The sequence below is a fragment of the Haliotis rufescens genome, unplaced genomic scaffold (genome assembly GCF_023055435.1).
Source record: "Haliotis rufescens isolate VD_foot unplaced genomic scaffold, xgHalRufe1.0.p SCAF_1, whole genome shotgun sequence".
NCBI lineage: Eukaryota > Metazoa > Mollusca > Gastropoda > Lepetellida > Haliotidae > Haliotis > Haliotis rufescens.
The window spans coordinates 62,460,517-62,479,366 of record NW_025963779.1 but is presented as its reverse complement, the minus strand read 5'-3'; the positions used below and the strand labels follow the sequence as shown (position 1 = coordinate 62,479,366).

At 41.4% G+C, this 18,850-nt stretch overlaps 1 protein-coding gene across 1 annotated transcript in view; it reads right to left on the bottom strand.

Annotated features, from left to right (window-relative positions):
- Window positions 1-438: 438 nt before the first annotated feature.
- Window positions 439-18,850, bottom strand: part of LOC124112576 (ceramide transfer protein-like) — a 43,865-nt gene continuing 25,453 nt past the window's right edge. The window contains exons 2-14 of the mRNA XM_048399174.1: window positions 18,341-18,457; window positions 17,460-17,567; window positions 17,030-17,162; window positions 16,571-16,675; window positions 16,149-16,303; window positions 15,281-15,367; window positions 13,600-13,686; window positions 12,726-12,800; window positions 11,868-12,035; window positions 11,204-11,267; window positions 10,317-10,516; window positions 9,351-9,474; window positions 439-8,710 (exon numbers count right to left, since the gene is read on the bottom strand). Of these exons, the coding sequence (XP_048255131.1) occupies window positions 8,583-8,710; window positions 9,351-9,474; window positions 10,317-10,516; window positions 11,204-11,267; window positions 11,868-12,035; window positions 12,726-12,800; window positions 13,600-13,686; window positions 15,281-15,367; window positions 16,149-16,303; window positions 16,571-16,675; window positions 17,030-17,162; window positions 17,460-17,567; window positions 18,341-18,457 (1,551 nt within the window). The 3' untranslated portion in view covers window positions 439-8,582. The remainder of the gene's footprint in view (window positions 8,711-9,350; window positions 9,475-10,316; window positions 10,517-11,203; window positions 11,268-11,867; window positions 12,036-12,725; window positions 12,801-13,599; window positions 13,687-15,280; window positions 15,368-16,148; window positions 16,304-16,570; window positions 16,676-17,029; window positions 17,163-17,459; window positions 17,568-18,340; window positions 18,458-18,850) is intronic.

Genomic DNA, 18,850 nt, shown 5'->3' with positions numbered 1-18,850 from the left:
CAGAGGGTAGTCAAGGCCTCCACCCATCTTCCGGAGGTAAGAGAGTTAACTGACTTTAAAAGTCCAGTTTCCATGGACTTTTATAGTCAGTTAATCTCTTGCCTAGGGAAGATGGGCCTCCACCATGTAGAGATGCATACCTTGCCATAATCATGGATTCGAATCCAAGATTTCACCATTGTGCACCCTACCTGTGTCTGTGGGTTTCACCAGTGGTCAATTTCTAACTCACTTTGGGCTTTCCACCCATAAGACAACATGCTGTGCTCACACCAATGACCGATCAGCTTAAATCATGCAAACGACCACTCTCGCTTGACAATATGTGCAAACATGGGCCATAGCCTTGTCGCTATCAGCTCTACACATAGTTTTAGGGGCTGACAGTGGTAGATGTATATTTCCATGAGTTCATCTCAAAAACAACCAACAAGTATGTATCAACAAACTGAACATGTTTATTATGGGTATCCAGGTTTACCTACACATGGGACAGGTATGTTGAACAGGTATGTTGAGCAGACAGGTGGGCATATGTACAGATGAAGCTCCACACAGGATATACATTGCTACCTACCTTCTTGTCTTTTCAGTGAATGTTGTTACAAGTATAGAAAAGTCCCATATCACAATCTGGGCACCAATATTGGTGTGTGATTGAGCATAATATCCAAACTGGTGTGAAAAGTTTTTAGCCTTTCAAGCTATCATAAAAGACTTGGTTAAAAAAAAGAAAAAGATTCCAAAAAATATTTTTGTTTTTACAACAGTTATTTTGGTGGAGGCAACACAACATGCATAATGATGACATCAGCTGTATAACAGTGGTGCAGTGGAGTTGATGGTGCACACACAGGAGACATGACAGAGGGGACGATACATGGGATTCACATGAATACACATTAAACATTTTTGATGACTGACCAGCTCTCTTTCTTCTTGTAAAGATGTTTTTGGCCAAAATGCCAAGGCATGTCAAAACTATTTTTCCATAAATTGGTTTACCAGTGGAATTAAACAATTCAGGATATTTCCTTTATTCAATTCTTGCAGATTGTACGGGTACAAGTTGTTGTTTTTCTAAGTGGAGAGGTCTGAATGAATTTCCAAACCAACAAGTCTGATGTTGAAATATGTATGCATGTACTTCCAGGTAAAAATTAGAAGTTTCTTCATTCTAACTCATGAAACGATCAGAATGGCCTCATCTGTAAAAGAAGAAACTGAGTGGTCAGGGGTGACATACTTCTGTATTGTTCCATCTCATGCTTGTTGGAACCTGTGGATTCCTTTCTGTATTCTTAATGTCAGAGTTAACAGAGGAGCAGAACATCTGACCCTCAGTAACCATGGTCACAGACTAACACGACCTACAGATTCATCACTCTCCTACCCATAGTTCCTTTTACCTCTGCCACAGGCCAGTGTCATGAGACGATTCATTACATTTTACACAGTGCATTCAAGATATTACATGTTTTTCATGTGTTTCATTTTTGAGAAGTCTACACAAATAGATAAACATGCCATTTGCCATTTTCATTGAGCAAATATCCTTAAACGTGAAAAGAAAATTCCACTTTTATATTTATCCTTTGTTTATATTGCTTGTATGGCTCCACGTACTGTCGTCGAAGCCCTTCAGAGAGCTAGAAATAGGGTCACTTTGATGTATAAAGATATATTGTCATGCATCTCACTGTTGAAGTTGTGGTAGCATATCCATATAATTATGCAAAACAATTTAAGTGCACCAAAATGCTTGCATTTGGCCAGTCTGTTCTGATTTCAGAATAGACAAGTTTGTTTACAACCAAGAAAAGTGTCCAGTCTCATGATTTGTAAATTAGCCTGTGGCAGTGGTGTAACGCTTAGTCATCACTGCACCAGAGTGTGCAAATTCATGTGGACGAGGTGCAAATAAACTAAACAGTGAAACGTTTCATTCATTGTAAAACAAAGATGACATCTTTTATCCCCACGTTGCATACAATTCAACTGCTTGAGTTGAGCTCCAATTTTATTTGAGCTATGGACGATTTACGAAAGATGTTGTACAAGTACTGCAGACTGGTACCCTCAGTCAGCAGCTTATTCAACACGGTCAGCTGCAACGCAGCAACCAATCTAACATGGAGATTAACATGACAAACATAAATGCACAGGTTTACAAATGAAAAATTTAAAGTCCACTTTGATCAGATTCTCTTAAGTCATACACTTTAGAAAGCAACAGTATGTATATACATAACTATACAGGTACACAACCCAGCTAGCAATTCACTTATTGACAACGGCAGAGTGAGAAGCCCACATACATTGTCTTTTGTGTCAAGGAACTTTTTTAACCGTTTTCACACAATTGTCAACCACAAAAAACAATGTTTGTGCACACCTCATCCTCTTTGAAAGAAATCCGAAACCATGACTATATGGATAGTGGCATTTTTGTACCTGCTTTCTGTCTTCTTTCTCAACAATTTTCCCTCACAGTCTACCTCAATATACAAACAAGTTGTTTTTTAATAAATTATAACACAAGCAGGATACACAGCTTGGAGACAAATATACAATTGAGTGCCCAGAAGGTCTGTAACATTGCAGAAAATGGCAAGGCCATAAACAATGTCACCCAGAGTTGCCTACAGCAGGCAAGCCTCTGCTTCAAATCTAGTGAGCAAACCCGCAAATACAGCACTGTACAGAATATGTCACTTACCAGTCTCAGGTGGAACTCAGGTTAGTAGTAGCTGTAGCTACAGAAGCATGGATTGGAGTCTGTGGAAACTGTAGCCTAAACATGCATGGATTGGAGTCTGTGGAAACTGTAGCCTAAACATGCATGGATTTGATTCCGTGGTAGCTGTAGCCTAAACAAGCATGGACTAGAGTATGTAGTCACTGTAGCCTCAACCAGCATGGATTTGATTCCGTGGTAGCTGTAGCCTAAACCAGCATGGATTTGATTCCGTGGTAGCTGTAGCCTACAGAAGCATGGACTCGAGTATGTTGTAGCTGCAGCCTTAACCAGCATGGATTTGATTCCGTGGTAGCTGTAGCCTAAACCGGCATGGATTTGGGTATGTGGAAGTTGTAGCCTAAACAAGCATGGACTCGAGTATGTAGTCGCTGTAGCCTAAACAAGCATGGATTTGAGTATGTGTAAGTTGTAGCCTACAGAAGTGTGGACTAAACATAAGATGACATCGGATGCAAGTTTACCCACAAATTTCCTACCAGACCTGTGCTACGGTGTCTGAAGTTCCACATGAAAGTGTTTGGAGTGTTTGCGAACCAAGTGCCCAGTGTTCATCACAGTATCACAGAACAAGTAGTTTTTCAGATCATTGGTCAATGTCTCAGGTAAATCTCGTTAAGTCTTGTTTCGGACGTATCATGTCAGCTCATCCTATGTTCCTAGGAATCTCTTGTGGTAACACAGGTCACTGTGCATCATTGCATTGCAAATCAAGTTTCCAAACTTTATTATTCGTCTCACATCGTGTGCATATTTTATTTTTAGTTCATTACAGTTCATTACAGTTTGCCCTGGCTTTCAGATTATTATTTCAAAACCATTTCATTACTTCTTTACTATTGTTACCTGAAATTATACTATAAAAATATCTGACATTATATTATACTGACGTTCATTAAAACAGGATGCATGTTTGCATTTTAAGAGGCAGAAAACCAATTATTTCTAAATATCTAAAAGAGGTCATGTTACTACAAAAACAAAGGTTATCTTGCAGAGATCATACAGCCTAAGAATTCAAGGACTTTTCAAGGCAAAATTGTGTTTTTGAAGGACTCCAGCAATGCTGCAACTTTAACACTACTTATACATTTTGGAACTACCAAAGTGTTGATATGACTTGACATTGTACCCATCAGGGCAAATAACAACCAGTGTATAGAATCAGTGAGTAAAATTGTGGAAAACACCAATTGTTTACTGAATGTTCCATGTTGAAGAATGCTGAACATCTATAGATGACTGCCAAATTCAAGAACCATTTTTTCATTTTCAAAGCTAAAAGTTGAAATTTATACGCTTATAATGCCAGCTGTTGAATTCAAGGGGTTTTCAAGACAGCTGCTGAATTTAAGGGGTTTTCAAGACAGCTGTTGATTTCAAGGGGTTTTCAAGACAGCTGTTGATTAATTCAAGGGGTTTTCAAGACAGCTGTTGAATGTTTGGGATTTTCAAGACAGCTGTTGAATGTTTGGGATTTTCAAGACAGCTGCTGAATTTAAGGGTTTTCTCAACTGTGTGTGAACCTTGAACAGGGCTAGCTTCCAATGAGATGCGTGATCAATGTTAATAGTAACTACATCCTTATCAATAGAAATGTACAAATCGGATACCCTGTCCTACTACATGGCTTTGTCCTCATGGTCTGGTGTGTATCTATGTTTATACAGTTTACTCGTTTCAACAACAAAACACAACATTTCTTAAGAAAACTGGCACACACAAAAATGTGTCTGGCCTCATAGCACTATTTACAAATGATGGTGTTCAACTGAGATAGCGAAGTAGTGCAATGGAGAGTTAGGTGGAGAGGGGTCAGGTGGAGAGGGGTTAGGTTGAGAGGAGTTTAGATTAAGAAAGGTTAAGTGAAGAGGGGGTTGGTGGAGAGGGGTCAGGTTGAGAGGAGTTTAGATTAAGAAAGGTTAAGTGAAGAGGGGGTTGGCAGAGGGGGGTTAGGTGGAGAGGAGATTAGGTGAAGAGAGGGTAAGATGGAGGGGGTTGGTGGACTGGGAGGATTACAGGAGTAATCTATATTGTATCAGTGAATGGGGGCAGGGACAAGGGTAGGTTCCAGTAACCTTGGTATTCTGAAGTCACCACAGTGAGTGTCACTAACAGTTAGGAGAGCAGAAACCCTCCTGCCAATCATTACTCAAAGCTACTAAGACATTGAATGATGATGTATTCTACAGGGCATGATGACCTTGACCAGAAGGCAGAGACAACCCTATGTACACAACGCACCTTCACGACGGCTCACTCACTCACACAGACGATTAGGGGTTACTTTACTGAAACCAGCACCTGTTTCCAATTCCAGACTCCAAGATGAGTAAATGACTGACGTTCTTAACATTGCAAGTAGACATCCTCCTTAATTCCCTACCTATGTTTTTTCAACATCTGGAACCCGCCCTACTGGAACATAGAGCCAATCTTTACAGTCAAACCTTCATTGCTGCTCGGTGAGCAAACACATCCACCACCCAGCTACTGGGCGTTCCTCCTCACAGTCTGGTCATCATTCCTGTTGTTTAACAAATAAACTGAAAAGGTGTCATAACTACACACTAGAACAGCAATGTCCAACACTAACACAATATCATCAACGTGATTACCAACTCAAATAAAATTCCATACAAACGCCTGCAATTCATGATCATTTGAGCAATTGGAAAATTGGAACAGCCCAAGTCTTACATTTACATTCCCTTGACCTGATCCAGATGTCTGCAATAGGGCTGTGTATTGTAATCATGTAGATGTGTGAAAACATGTACACACCTTAAATGCATAGGGGACACACGTTACTTATGATCAGATGGTTGCAGATCAGTGCAGCGGTGAGAACCCTAGCCTCTTGTGAGCTACGGGTCAGTATGCTGTTCTTGCAAGTAATCAAAGCCACAAGTTCTCATCAGTACTGAGCTTGACCTCAATGAGCCAGGATGATGCAGCATCCCAGTTTCTACTGGTGTACACTCCTGGTCAACCTCTCAAAAACTCAACATCAAACAGCACCATGCCCTTGACTGAATGTCTCAACAGTAACAACATGCAGACCCACACAATGATAGTAGCAAACACACTAGAGTGCCGGAGACCTCGATCTGTGAAGGACTGACCAACACAATGATAGTAGCAAACACACTAGAGTGCCGGAGACCTCGATCTGTGAAGGACTGACCAACACAATGACAGTAGCAAACACACTAGAGTGCCGGAGACCTCGATCTGTGAAGGACTGACCAACACAATGATAGTAGCAAACACACTAGAGTGCCGGAGACCCCCTCTGTGAAGGACTGACCAACACAATGATAGTAGCAAACAAAACAGAATGCCGGAGACCCCCTCTGTGAAGGACTGACCAACACAATGATAGTAGCAAACACACCAGAATGCCGGAGACCCCCTCTGTGAAGGACTGACCAACACAATGATAGTAGCAAACACAACAGTATGCCAGAGACCTCAATCTGTGAAGGACTGACCAACACAATCATAGTAGCAAACACAACAGAATGCCGGAGAACTCAATCTGTGAAGGACTGACCAACACAATAATCAGTAGCAAACAACAAAATGCCTGATCGCAATGCCTGACACCAGTAGTATGATAACTGACCTTCACCCGACTGCTGCTGACCCCAGAATATTCACTCACTCATAAACCACCTAGGTTAGTTGGCTGACACACTTACCAGCCCCTTTGACTCAGAATAAGTCATACTTTAGGGGTTAAAGTTGAAGCCAGCGGCTATGTATGGACAGTATTCTCAACCTTATAAAATGGAGTCATTTGAAGGGTTTCAAAAATATCAGACCAGGCGACTGAAAAAGTAAACTTAGTTTTGTGAACTTGCCAGCTTGGTCTCATATCCTATGAGCAATAGTCATCAAATGATGCCCCACACAGAGAAGAGCCCAACAAGCTTGGTGTAGTTAGGTTGAAACATTGTTGCAAGCTCCTGCCTTTGAAAAATACTCAGACTTACTGACAGACAACAAACATTGGGTATCCACGACATACATACCAGATAATATTGCAAGAAATAGATTGGCTTTCTATGTAAAAATATGACAGATATATTAAAGAATATAGCATTTTATGGTAGAAAAATAATTCCTGTACCATCTTGAACAAAGGTCAAAGAAGGTGACGTAGGAGGCATGACGCAGCAACATGCTGTCATCATGCTGTGGCCACAATGCTGGTGGACAGCTGACTGTGGCTCTCATAAATACAATCAGTCTAAAGGAAACTAACAGGACAGGTGCTGCTAAACACACAACAGAACCAAGTATTCTACAGCTACTGTAAAACCCATACAATATGACAATGATACTCGTGTTTGTGTGGGTGTCATGAAAACCTAGAAACAATGGCAACTAATTTCTACTGCATTTTAAACAAAAACACCACTTAATGATTGCTACAGATTCATCCGATACGGACGCAAAAATTATGCCATTATCAACGTAATTAGCACACACGGCTTCTGAACTGTCTGAACCTCACAGTGAAGGGTGGACAGTTTTGTTTTGTGGTAATCTGGGGTGATTATTCATTGAGGGGCACTATTCAGTTGGTTCATGGTAATGTAATTAGTTCCCACCACAGAGTACCTGTGTATTACCTACCTATACAACAGTATATATACATACAACTGTACACGCAATCACGCAATACTGAGAGTAACAACAACCTCAGGCCTTGTGCTTGTATTACATGATTTACAGTATCTGATGAAACGTTCTTGAAATGCCAATAAGAAGTGTATAAGTAAAAAGGAAGCGAATTTATCGATGTCAAATTCTTTATTATGAGGAACACAACATTTCGGAGTATATGCTTACTCCTTCATCCGATTCACCAGATGAAGGAGTAAGCATATACTCCGAAACGTTGTGTTCCTCATAATAAAGAAGTTGACATCCATTAATTCTCTTCCTTATGTGTATCACTTCTAAATGCTCTTCAAAGACTTGAAGAAGTGTAATGTTACCTTAAACAACAAGTGAAATAGCTACTTCCCTTATTATTGACTTCATTTGATTTTGTCTCATGTGCTGAAATGTTTTTACAGTCACGATGGTGGAAATATAAGTCTTCTTAAAATTCCATTCCATTCACCGTTTTAAAAACATTTTGGAATTGAAAACCAAGTCTGTGAATGAGTATTGTTTTACGGCGCTTTTAGCAACATACCAGCAATGTCACAGCAGGGTCACCAGAAATGGGCTTTAAACATTTTACCCATGTGGGAATCAAACCTGGGCCTGTGGCATGACAAGTAAACTGTAAACCAAGTAATACAATCCAACAAGGCTTTTCTAAACCCTACGTCTCTGTGCAGGTGGAGAGAATAGTCTACTGATTCAGCAGCATCAGGGGGCACAGCAGCTGCAAGTCACAGCAACCCGGCCTTCATACAAGCTTTAGCAACGCAACACTTTAATCATGACACGAACACCATATGGTGCACCCATGTGGGAATTTGATTCATTTGAGAGTGACGATGAGTTCTTAGCTGAACTGACAAGCTGTGCATCAGCAGGAATCTTTGACATGGTTGTGAAATGTTAATAAACAGAACTCCTTCCCATTCTTCCCATGTGTCTATTCCCTGTAGGAGAGCTGGAGACTGACACCTGCAAAATAAAACTGTACAAGGAGAGAGACCGAGACACGCCTCTTGACCTGCGGTCCACGGAACCCATCCCACAGGTTCCAAAAGTGGACACTTGTTATGACCAGCTGACTACATCCCATCCGTCGGGCGTGGTCAGTGGACAATGTTTCCAGTATGTGTGAGTAGATCTAGAACATGATCGGCTTGTCGGCCGTCTTTGTCTTCACATACGAGGTGAAACGCTTGATGAACTTAGGGTACTCGCGTTTGTAAACAGCTCTCAATACTGATGCCGGTGCCCAGCCTCCAGGGTTCACTGTCAAGGGAGAATGACACGTTGAATTTCAGAATACTAGCAATGGTTACAGTGCAATGTACGTTAATTTGAGAATATTAGCAATGGTTACATTGCAATGTACGTTGAATTTCAGAATACTAGCAATGGTTACAGTGCAATGTAGGTTGAATTTTAGAATTCTAGCAAAGGTTACAGTGCAATGTAGGTTGAATTTCAGAATACTAGCAATGGTTACAGTGCAATGTACGTTGAATTTTAGAATACTAGCAAAGGTTACAGTGCAATGTACGTTGAATTTCAGAATACTAGCAATGGTTACAGTGCAAAGTACGTTGAATTTCAGAATACTAGCAATGGTTACAGTGCAATGTACATTGAATTTCAGAATACTAGCAATGGTTACAGTGCAATGTAGGTTGAATTTCAGAATACTAGCAATGGTTACAATGCAATGTACGTAGAATTTCAGAATACTAGCAATGGTTACAGTGCCATGTACGTTGAATTTCAGAATACTAGCAATGGTTACAGTGCCATGTACGTTGAATTTTAGAATACTAGCAATGGTTACAGTGCAATGAACATGATGAAGGTTGGATTTTGGAATTCCCTTAATGGTTACCCTTGACAGAATATAACACTGGTAGAGGATTCTTACCATCAGCGGTGTAGGTGATCTTACACTTGACGTTGTCCCGACTGATGCTTCCCTCAGCGGGTGGCTCTACAATTGTCTGACAGATCATTGCCACATTCATCTGGATCCGGACATACTTGCCACCCTGGAAATAGTCATGTAACCATGGTAACCATATGACAATACTAAAACCGTCATTCTGATCCAGTGGGAGTATGAGCAACAACACAGAGATGGCAGCCCTAATATGAACCAACACAACACTGATTCGATTTTAAACATGGCCGTCATGGTGGCAAAATAACAACATGTACCATTCCTTTTAAAAAAACTGCTCTGTGTTCTAGTGGATAGAGCATCTGTGCGGTGAGCAAAAGTTTGAAGGTTTGATCCCCAGCATCATACCAAATGACGATTGCTTGTTTGTTTGTTGTTTAATGCCGCATTAAGCAATATTCCAGCTATATGACAGCGGTCTTTAAATAAGCCTGGACCAGACAATCCAGTGATTGAAATCATTGGGATACAATGACATGTATCAACAAGTCAGCGAGCCTGACCATCAAATCCCGTTAGTCGCCTCTAACGACAAGCATAGTCGCCTACGGCAAGCATGGATCTTCACGAGTTATACCAAATGACGGTACTTGTTGTTGCCCTGCCTGGCACTTGTCGTAAAGAAATTAAAACAAGGATTTATCAGTATAATGTGTCTACTGCTGCATGACTTCTCAGTGGACTAATAAGACTAGTACATGCACGCATGCACATGCATTATATATTGCAATAATCGTGAATGCAATGTTAAACCCAACTTCATCTCACCCCTACATCAATGAACAGAAATCAGGAGTTAACAAAGTAGGTGGGTGACACAAATTGGACTCAAATGTTAATAACATAAAACGCTATAAAGTCATGTACTATCACTCAAAATGCCTGTTGATCAGGCTTACTCACTCCATGACAAACTGAGGAGGGACTTACCCCACAGTTGGGGTGGTCACAGGAGTAGTTGACGACTATCCAACTATCCGGACTATCTTCGTTCTCGCCTTGAATGTTGCGTATGTGGGACCAGAAGAGGGCGTCTCGCTGTGACGCTGGCCACACTCGCTTGATGACATTGTTGCAGATGAGGGTGTCCTCGGACAACCACTCCACCGTCCTGCAATGCTCCAGGGTGGCTGACAACACAGAGGAGGCCATCAGTCAGGCGGATAAATTGCTCAGAGTTTAACAAGGTGCAAACAGATAGGGGCCTCATACATTCAGGGACCTTCCTTAGGTCTACAAAACTACATTAATCTTAGTATTAAGCATACATTTTTGAATCACTAAAGTGTTGATATGGCTCAACATGGTGGTCATCAGGGGTAGGTATAAGTAAGGCCAAGAATCCTTCCATGAAGGTGCAGAGCACCAAATATTTCTTCAACATGTTCAATCTGGATAAAATAAACTGCCAAACTTTGCAACAAGTGAAAGCCAAGGTCAATTTTGTATTTTCAAGGCGTGAAGATGAAATGTAGGGTATTTAAATCCAAATTCAAATTCAAATATTTTCGAGACAGTTGTTGAATTCAGGGGGTTTTCAAACTCTGTGTGAACCTTGAATAGTTTTGACATCACTGAGATCCGTTCATGGAATGAGGTTCTTGTTCCATCCTCCACATGGATCCAACATTTCCAATGTGCTAAACAAACCTATTCTTGCTGCCAAATGTGATATTGCTGGACTAACTTTCAGGGTTAATCTCTACCCTGTACATGCACAAACCAGGAAGCATCCCTCGCACAACATGACTCCACCATGTGTAGTAGTAACAGTATGCCCATAGCTCCACACACAGCTGCAGCACTCACTCACTCACCCTCCCACTCCATCCTGACATCGATGTCCCAGAAGTGGTGGCACAACTCATGTCCAGTAATGCCCTGCAACAGTGTCATTAATCATTAACATTAAGGCTTGAAGACGATACACATTGTGATACAGAAAGAACAAGAAGACGATGTCATCTATATCCCCCATCCATTGTCCAATCTTAAAGACAATGGTATGTGCAATCAAATGTGACATGGAAAACTATCAGTTTGTCCACCTGCTTGTGGAAGAGGTTGAATACAGGAGCTACTGTATCCATAAAACTTTGTACAATACCTGCTTTAGTAAGACGGTAATGATAAACAAAAGTCATAATCATCTTCCAGTATGTGAAGGCTAAGATCATATTGTACCCTTGAGCACTGCAGAACTCACTCATTTAGATATGATGAATTGTATTCTAGAGCAATGTTATACAGGCAGGTATTGTTGCAACCCTACCCTTTACAGGTAGTTATCAGTGTAACGTACATGGTACAGGTACAAAAGTTGTGAGCTTGCTGACCCCTCAAAACTAAGTGAATTTCACTACAATATCACCACGAAACCCCAGATAAGATTTGCCTTTATCGAAAGATACTTTCATATTAAATTTCATCTCGATACACACTGATTTCTTAGTGTTGTGTGGCCACTGCATGAGATCTTACCGAGACAGTCGTGACGGCCTTGAGAGGATCCACCACAACTCCTTCAATCTCCATCTCTCGCTTGTAGACACGCAGCTCTCCATCCTCCGCAATGCAGGTCCACGTGTCCGCCCCATCCGATGTCCTCTCGTACAGCCGGTACATGTGCTCATTTACCACACGGTTGATCTGCAAACATTTTCAAAACAGTCCAGTGAAATTTCTTTTGGTCTCGTAAGATCAGCTGCTACATTTCTGTATATCAATGTGTACACAAAGACTACATTATACTGCAGTGTTCTACCTTGACTTACAAAAGTGGGGGTTCAGGGGACCCCAATAATTAATGTTACGGGTCCGCAATGAGGGTAATGAAATGATGTATCGTTCTGAACGTTTAGATAATTATTTTAGAGCCTGGAATGAATCAATGATCATGTGGACAGTGGTCATGATTGACTGGGGGAATAACATAACATCAATAACTGATCTTGATGCGCTGTAGGTACAATGAATGTTATTGTGCGTCCTCAGGGACGCAGTATAATTTTGTTCTGCATCCATTCTCTACATTTGTGCGTACTGGATGCAGATTTGTGTGCCGCATAAAACCCTGTTTTTACTGAAAATAACTGCAAGATACAGGTTTGGAGCAGTAGTTTTGGGCACTCATTGCCATCAGTAAGACCTGAGTGTGGTTTCTAACAGACTTATTTGGAATCCTCCTTAATGCCGTAGTCAGGATCTATTTGTAAATCCAAACACATCTTCCAAATATTCCACACACCAGTCTTTCAAATTTATTATCGATTTAGAAACAGATCAATCTTTAGGTACACTATGTTATCACCCAATTAAACAATTATAAAACATACAAACCTCCTCATAGTATTTGTTGCTGGGTAGAAGTGATATCTTGGGTGGTGCTTTCATGGGTGCCTGGCTTGAAGATTTCTGTAACACATGAAAAATAGCTGTTTATTGAGAAACATTCATGTAATTATTTCTTACACACTGCTATTTGACTAAACCCATTTTTTTTTACTCGTAAGTATCCCGCATTGTGCACATATCTATCCCAATAAAGTCCTCTCTACATGCTCGTCAGAAAGTGAGTGAATATTCACTCACATTCCACAACCAAAGTTTCAGCTATCAATAAGGGGGCGGTCGGGTAGCCTAGTGGTTAAAGCGTTTGCTCGTCACGCCGAAGACCCGGGTTCGATTCCCGACATGGGTACAATGTGTGAAGCCCATTTCTGGTGTTCCCCGCCGGGATATTGCTGGAAGATTGCTAAAAGCGGCGTAAAACCATACTCACTCACTCACTCACTCACTCACTCACTCACTCAGCTATCAATAGCTGTGACTCCAGATGTCAACTGTGATTGAAGCACAGCCCTCCTACACTCCTGTACCTGTGTCGGGACCCATGAAGATCCGGGGTAGAATAAGTCTTCAGCGACTATGCTTGTCACATGTGTCATAAGAAGAGAATAACAGGATCAGGTGGACAGCCTCGCTGACTTGGTTGATGCATGTCATCGTATCCCAATTGCATGGATCGATGTTCATGATGTCAAACACTGGACTGTCTGGTCCAGACTCGATTATTTACAGACCGCCGTCATACAGCTGGAATATTGCTGAGTGTGGTGTTAAACATCAAACAAACAAACAAAACCTGTGTCGGATGCATGGGCTGCATGTCAAACATGATAAGATCCCTGACAATAGCAGATAAAGTGAGTACCTTTTCTTCTTCCTTCTCTAGTTTATCTAAGGTAGCATCCACAGCATCGTAGAACTCATCCTCAGTAATCATACAGTGCGGTCCTTCCTGGAACACAGAACACACATGGCAGTTGTTATATCAAGGCAGCAGCGTAGAAATAGTAACGATAAATAGAGATTATTACCCACATGTCTCTGAATGGCAAATATCATATGATAGGAATAACACTTGTATTATGTGAGCCTTTTCCATTTCTAACATTTGACATTTACGAATTGGATTCTCTTTGTCATATAATGTCATTCTAAAAACAATCAATTTTTACTCAAAGAAGTAACTTTAGAAACTAGGTATGAATACAATGTTTGAGTGAACCGCCCCATCTATAACATAGTGCAAATGATTTGCAGCATATTAATGCGCAATAGTTGTCAACAGGAACACCCACACATCAGGAAACCCACACCAGAACTTATTGGGGATGTTAGTCAATAGCTTATTGATTGAGCATACATTACATTGATGTAATGGGGCTTAAAAGTAGTTCCTGCTCAGTGACCTCGTTTTTATCGGATTGGTTTATCCTATCGATAAGGCTATCCATTATATGCTATATACATGTATATTGCGTCAGATCCCAGTCACAAAGTGCATGTTCATCAGGGTCATGGTGCTGTGTTATTATTACTAGGGCTGTTACGATTCACTCGCGTATTCAGTGAATCGATCCGTATCAATTCATGAGTTAAATTCGCTATTCGTAGTAACTAGAATCGAATATTTATGAATATGCAGTCATGTGCATTTACATACCCTGACCCTTAAAATAACCATAAGAACATATCATATGCATAGATTTCTTCAAAGACAACACTCTTTTATATTTAGTTGGGCATATTGTGGTTACTGGTCATTGTCTCATTTCAGCAGATACTAGTACTAGTGCAGTATATATATGCATAATAAATTAATAATTAACAAACCATGTTAAATAATTTAATTTGTTATTGTTTCACTGAATATTATAAATAAAACATCAACTCTTGACTTGTTATTGTATTTGTGAATAAATATTCATATTCGTTCATGATATGAATCGTATTCACCTCTTAGTGTATTCATTGCAGCCCTAATTATTACCACAGTCTTCGTTCAGTGTGCACGCTAATTTCATTCCTAGCTCACAAGGGAGTAGAAATTACAAGCTGACATATATGGCACTATAAGGTTACAGTCATATTACCTTTTCATCCTATTAGGTACCAATTCACTGCTGGCTGAACGGAGGCATAGTTTGAACAAAGTCACTTGTCAAAGGAGACACATGTGATGACATGGTTCAGTGTTCAGGATTGAACCCCTAGAAACTCTCCAAAGATAAGATGATGAACATGGTCACCCATCCATCTACTCTCCGAGACTCTCCGAGACTCTCTCGCTTAGCTTGGCCTGTGTCCAGCACATAAGACCAGGTACTACCATGTGGCATCATGTCAACAAGGCAGCTTTCAACCAGGAGGAGGTGACAATGATCAATACAGGCAGATCCATAGAAAGGAAAATAGGAAACAGACAAACCCTACTACAATGGAGAAGAATTTGAATAATACTTCAACTCCTTACACCAAGCTTGGAACATGTCCACCAGTCCTCTCATATCCATAAAGTCCTTTTAACCAGTCACCTCAAATGCACATACCTCATAGTCTGGTCCGCCAACAACAATAGGTTTGACTTTTTCTGATGACTTGTATGCTTCCTCGATTTTCTTCTTCTTCTCCACTTCCTGTAAGTAAGAACAATTACTGAGTTCAAACACTGCACCAGAAGGGGCAGGGGATACGATCATGTATCAAACACTGCACCTGAAGGGGCTGGGGATACTATCATGTATTAAACACTGCACCTGAACGGGCTGGGGATACGATCATGTATCAAACACTGCACCTGAAGGGGCTGGGGATACGATCATGTATCAAACACTGCACCAGAGGGGGCTGGGGATACGATCATGTATCAAACACTGCACCTGAAGGGGCTGGGGATACGATCATGTATCAAACACTGCACCAGAGGGGGCTGGGGATACGATCATGTATCAAACACTGCACCTGAAGGAGCCGGAGATACGACCGTGTATCAAACACTGCACCTGATGGGGCTGGGGATACTATCATGTATTAAACACTGCACCTGAAGGGGCTGGGGATACGATCATGTATCAAACACTGCACCAGAAGGGGCTGAGGATACGATCATGTATCAAACACTGCACCTGAAGGGGCTGGGGATACGATCATGTATCAAACACTGCACCAGAAGGGGCTGAGGATACGATCATGTATCAAACGCTGCACCTGAAGGGGCTGAGGATACGATCATGTATCAAACACTTCCACCTGAAGGGGCTGAGGATACAATCATGTATCAAACACTGCACCTGAAGGGGCTGAGGATACGATCATGTATCAAACGCTGCACCTGAAGGGGCTGGGGTTACGATCATGTATCAAACGCTGCACCTGAAGGGGCTGGAGATACGATCATGTATCAAACACTGCACTTACCCTCTCCAGACGCTTCTTCCAGGCCTCTTCTCTCTGCTGCATCAGGTCGATACAGTGGGAGAGTGTGGCCACGATGCCAGCCGTTGTAGCCTTGAAGGTGAAGGCCTCTCCCTTAAAGTCCACAGCATGGCCACCATGTTGTTGTAGGACAGAGGCTGCGGATGTCAGATACATGTCCAATTTACTCACACTTCCACCAACAAGCTAATCGCAATCAGTGATTTCAATCAGATAAAAGTCTAGATTCATGACACTTGTTTATCTTTAACATATAGCTGAACATAATAAAAACATAGATATTTACTCAAAGTGTCCATAGTGGGATTGTCATTCCATCTGAAGGTCATTGTGTACTTGCCACTCTCAGCATTCTGTTTCAGGGATATTTTGTTAACATCTTAACATGGCTGACCCCAACTCACCAAGGTCCCTACCCTTGAAGCCCTCAAATGTGTGGTGAGGCTCCTCTGTAGGTGTGGCCGGCTTGTCAATGTCTACATCAGCATCGATGTCATCAGGCTCAGCCACTGCAACACAACAAAATCTTATACACATACAGTGATGCATCATGGATGACTCATGAACCTGCATCAAGTAACATTAATGGGGACAGAGAAAAGCAGTACCACCATCCAAGCCACCTGTGTCCCTACCACTGAGGTACGGTAATCAATGTAGGTGGCCATATCTGTGTAGAGTTGTTTCCAGACATGCCTGAAATACTCTGAAATAATCTGTATCTGAAAATAATCTATATCATGCAATAATCCAAATCTGAAAATAATCTTTGTCATAAACTAATTCATACCATGAAGTAATCCTTATTGTGAAATAATCCATATCAGATCCCTATGTATTTAAAGTAAGTGTAAACTTCTTACGTTCCTGAACCACCCCATGTGACACAGCAGAGGCACAGCTGTCGAAGTAGCTCTGGAGCGTATCCACCTGCCGACACAGGATATCCCGAAATGTCTCCATCTCCATCAGCTTTTCCCGCAACCCCCGACCTCGCTGCAAGACAAGACAAGTCCTATGTACTCGCACATATTTAATACCCCGAGTCAACTCAAACAATAACGACCTCAATACAAGACAAGTCCCATGTACTCTCACATAATACATCATACTTCGAGTCAACTCAAACAATAACAACCTCAATACAAAACAAGTCAATGTACTGTCACATATATATTACCTCGAGTATATTGATAATTTGTATACATCTCTCACAACGTGATGTGTGTTGTAATACTCGTGAAAATAACAGTTTGATGAGCAGGTGACCTTGAATGTGAGCAAAGTATTTACCTTGAATGATGACGCTGATGCCGTGGAAAGGCTGGTGCCGGAGGTGAGAGATAACATGGAGCCATGGCGACGCAGATTGTTCTCGCTTCCATAACCTGACTCGGTTTGCTAACGAAGGAAAAACAATTATGGTCCGTAAATGGTTAAGCAATGTTTGTTCATTGTTAGCCTTGCCTGGGGTATAGTGACACAAAGAAAGGTTTTCTGTCAACACTTATGCTGTCAACTGCTAACGTTTCTAGTCCAGACTTGATTATTTAAAGGCAGCCAGCAAAAAAGAGGTGAGATAATATAGGGCTTAACGTCACATTCAAGATTATTACACTTACATAGTGGCGTACATGCACATGTGTGTGTGACGGGATTGAACCACTGACCTTCAGCTCTCGGGGCAGACGCTCTATCCACTAGACCAGAGAAGCAGTATAGAACAACACTGACTCTCATAGAGTATCTGTGGTGTGCAGTGATGCCATTAATATGGGAATATGACACACATACAGGTCTGACTTTAACCATGTAACAGCATGTGTCTTGTTAGGCCTTTTCTTTCTCTCATCACTTTGGGCATGTTGGGTTGGTGATTGAAATAAAGTACAATTAGACAACAACAAAATGGCGTAAATAATAGGGCTAGGAAAAGTGTCACATTTGACATTCTTGTGAAATCTGTTTATAGCTTTCACATCATTTTACATGGGAACAAAGCCACACACTGCTAGGTATACACACAGTTTTATGTGGTGTTATTATCAGAAACAGTAGTAACCATGGTAATAAACAAAGCTTGAAACAGGAATGATTACTTCCCCCACAATTCCGAATTTTTATTGTCAGTGGATCTGAAGTCAAGACACCCAAATCCAACTTTTGTGTCTTACCCTGTGCAGCTCGATAGCGTCCACCCACTGTTGGCGCTCATCTTCGTGGGTTGCCCGCAGGTACCACAGACTGTCATTGACGCTCACGTCAAACCGACACTCGTCAAACTGATGGGGCTGAAATGGAGAAATGAACTTAGCTGCAGTACAGATAGAATACAGAAATGTTTAGTGGTCTATGATTTAGTAACAACAATACTGTTCACAAATACATCATCCAGTGTATTAAATCTCAGTTCAGCTGACATGAATGACAAATACCCTGGACCCATTCATCACCATAGCTTTGTTTTGGAAGTGACACCTCGAACTGTTTAATAGTTAAGGTATCATAAGGACTAGAGTGAGTGAGTGAGTATGGTTTTACGCCGCTTTTAGCAATATTCCAGCAATATCGCGGCAGGGGACACCAGAAATGGGCTTCACACATTGTACCCATGTCGGGAATCGAACCCGGGTCTTCGGCGTGACGAGCGAACGCTTTAACCACTAGGCTACCTGACCGCCCCT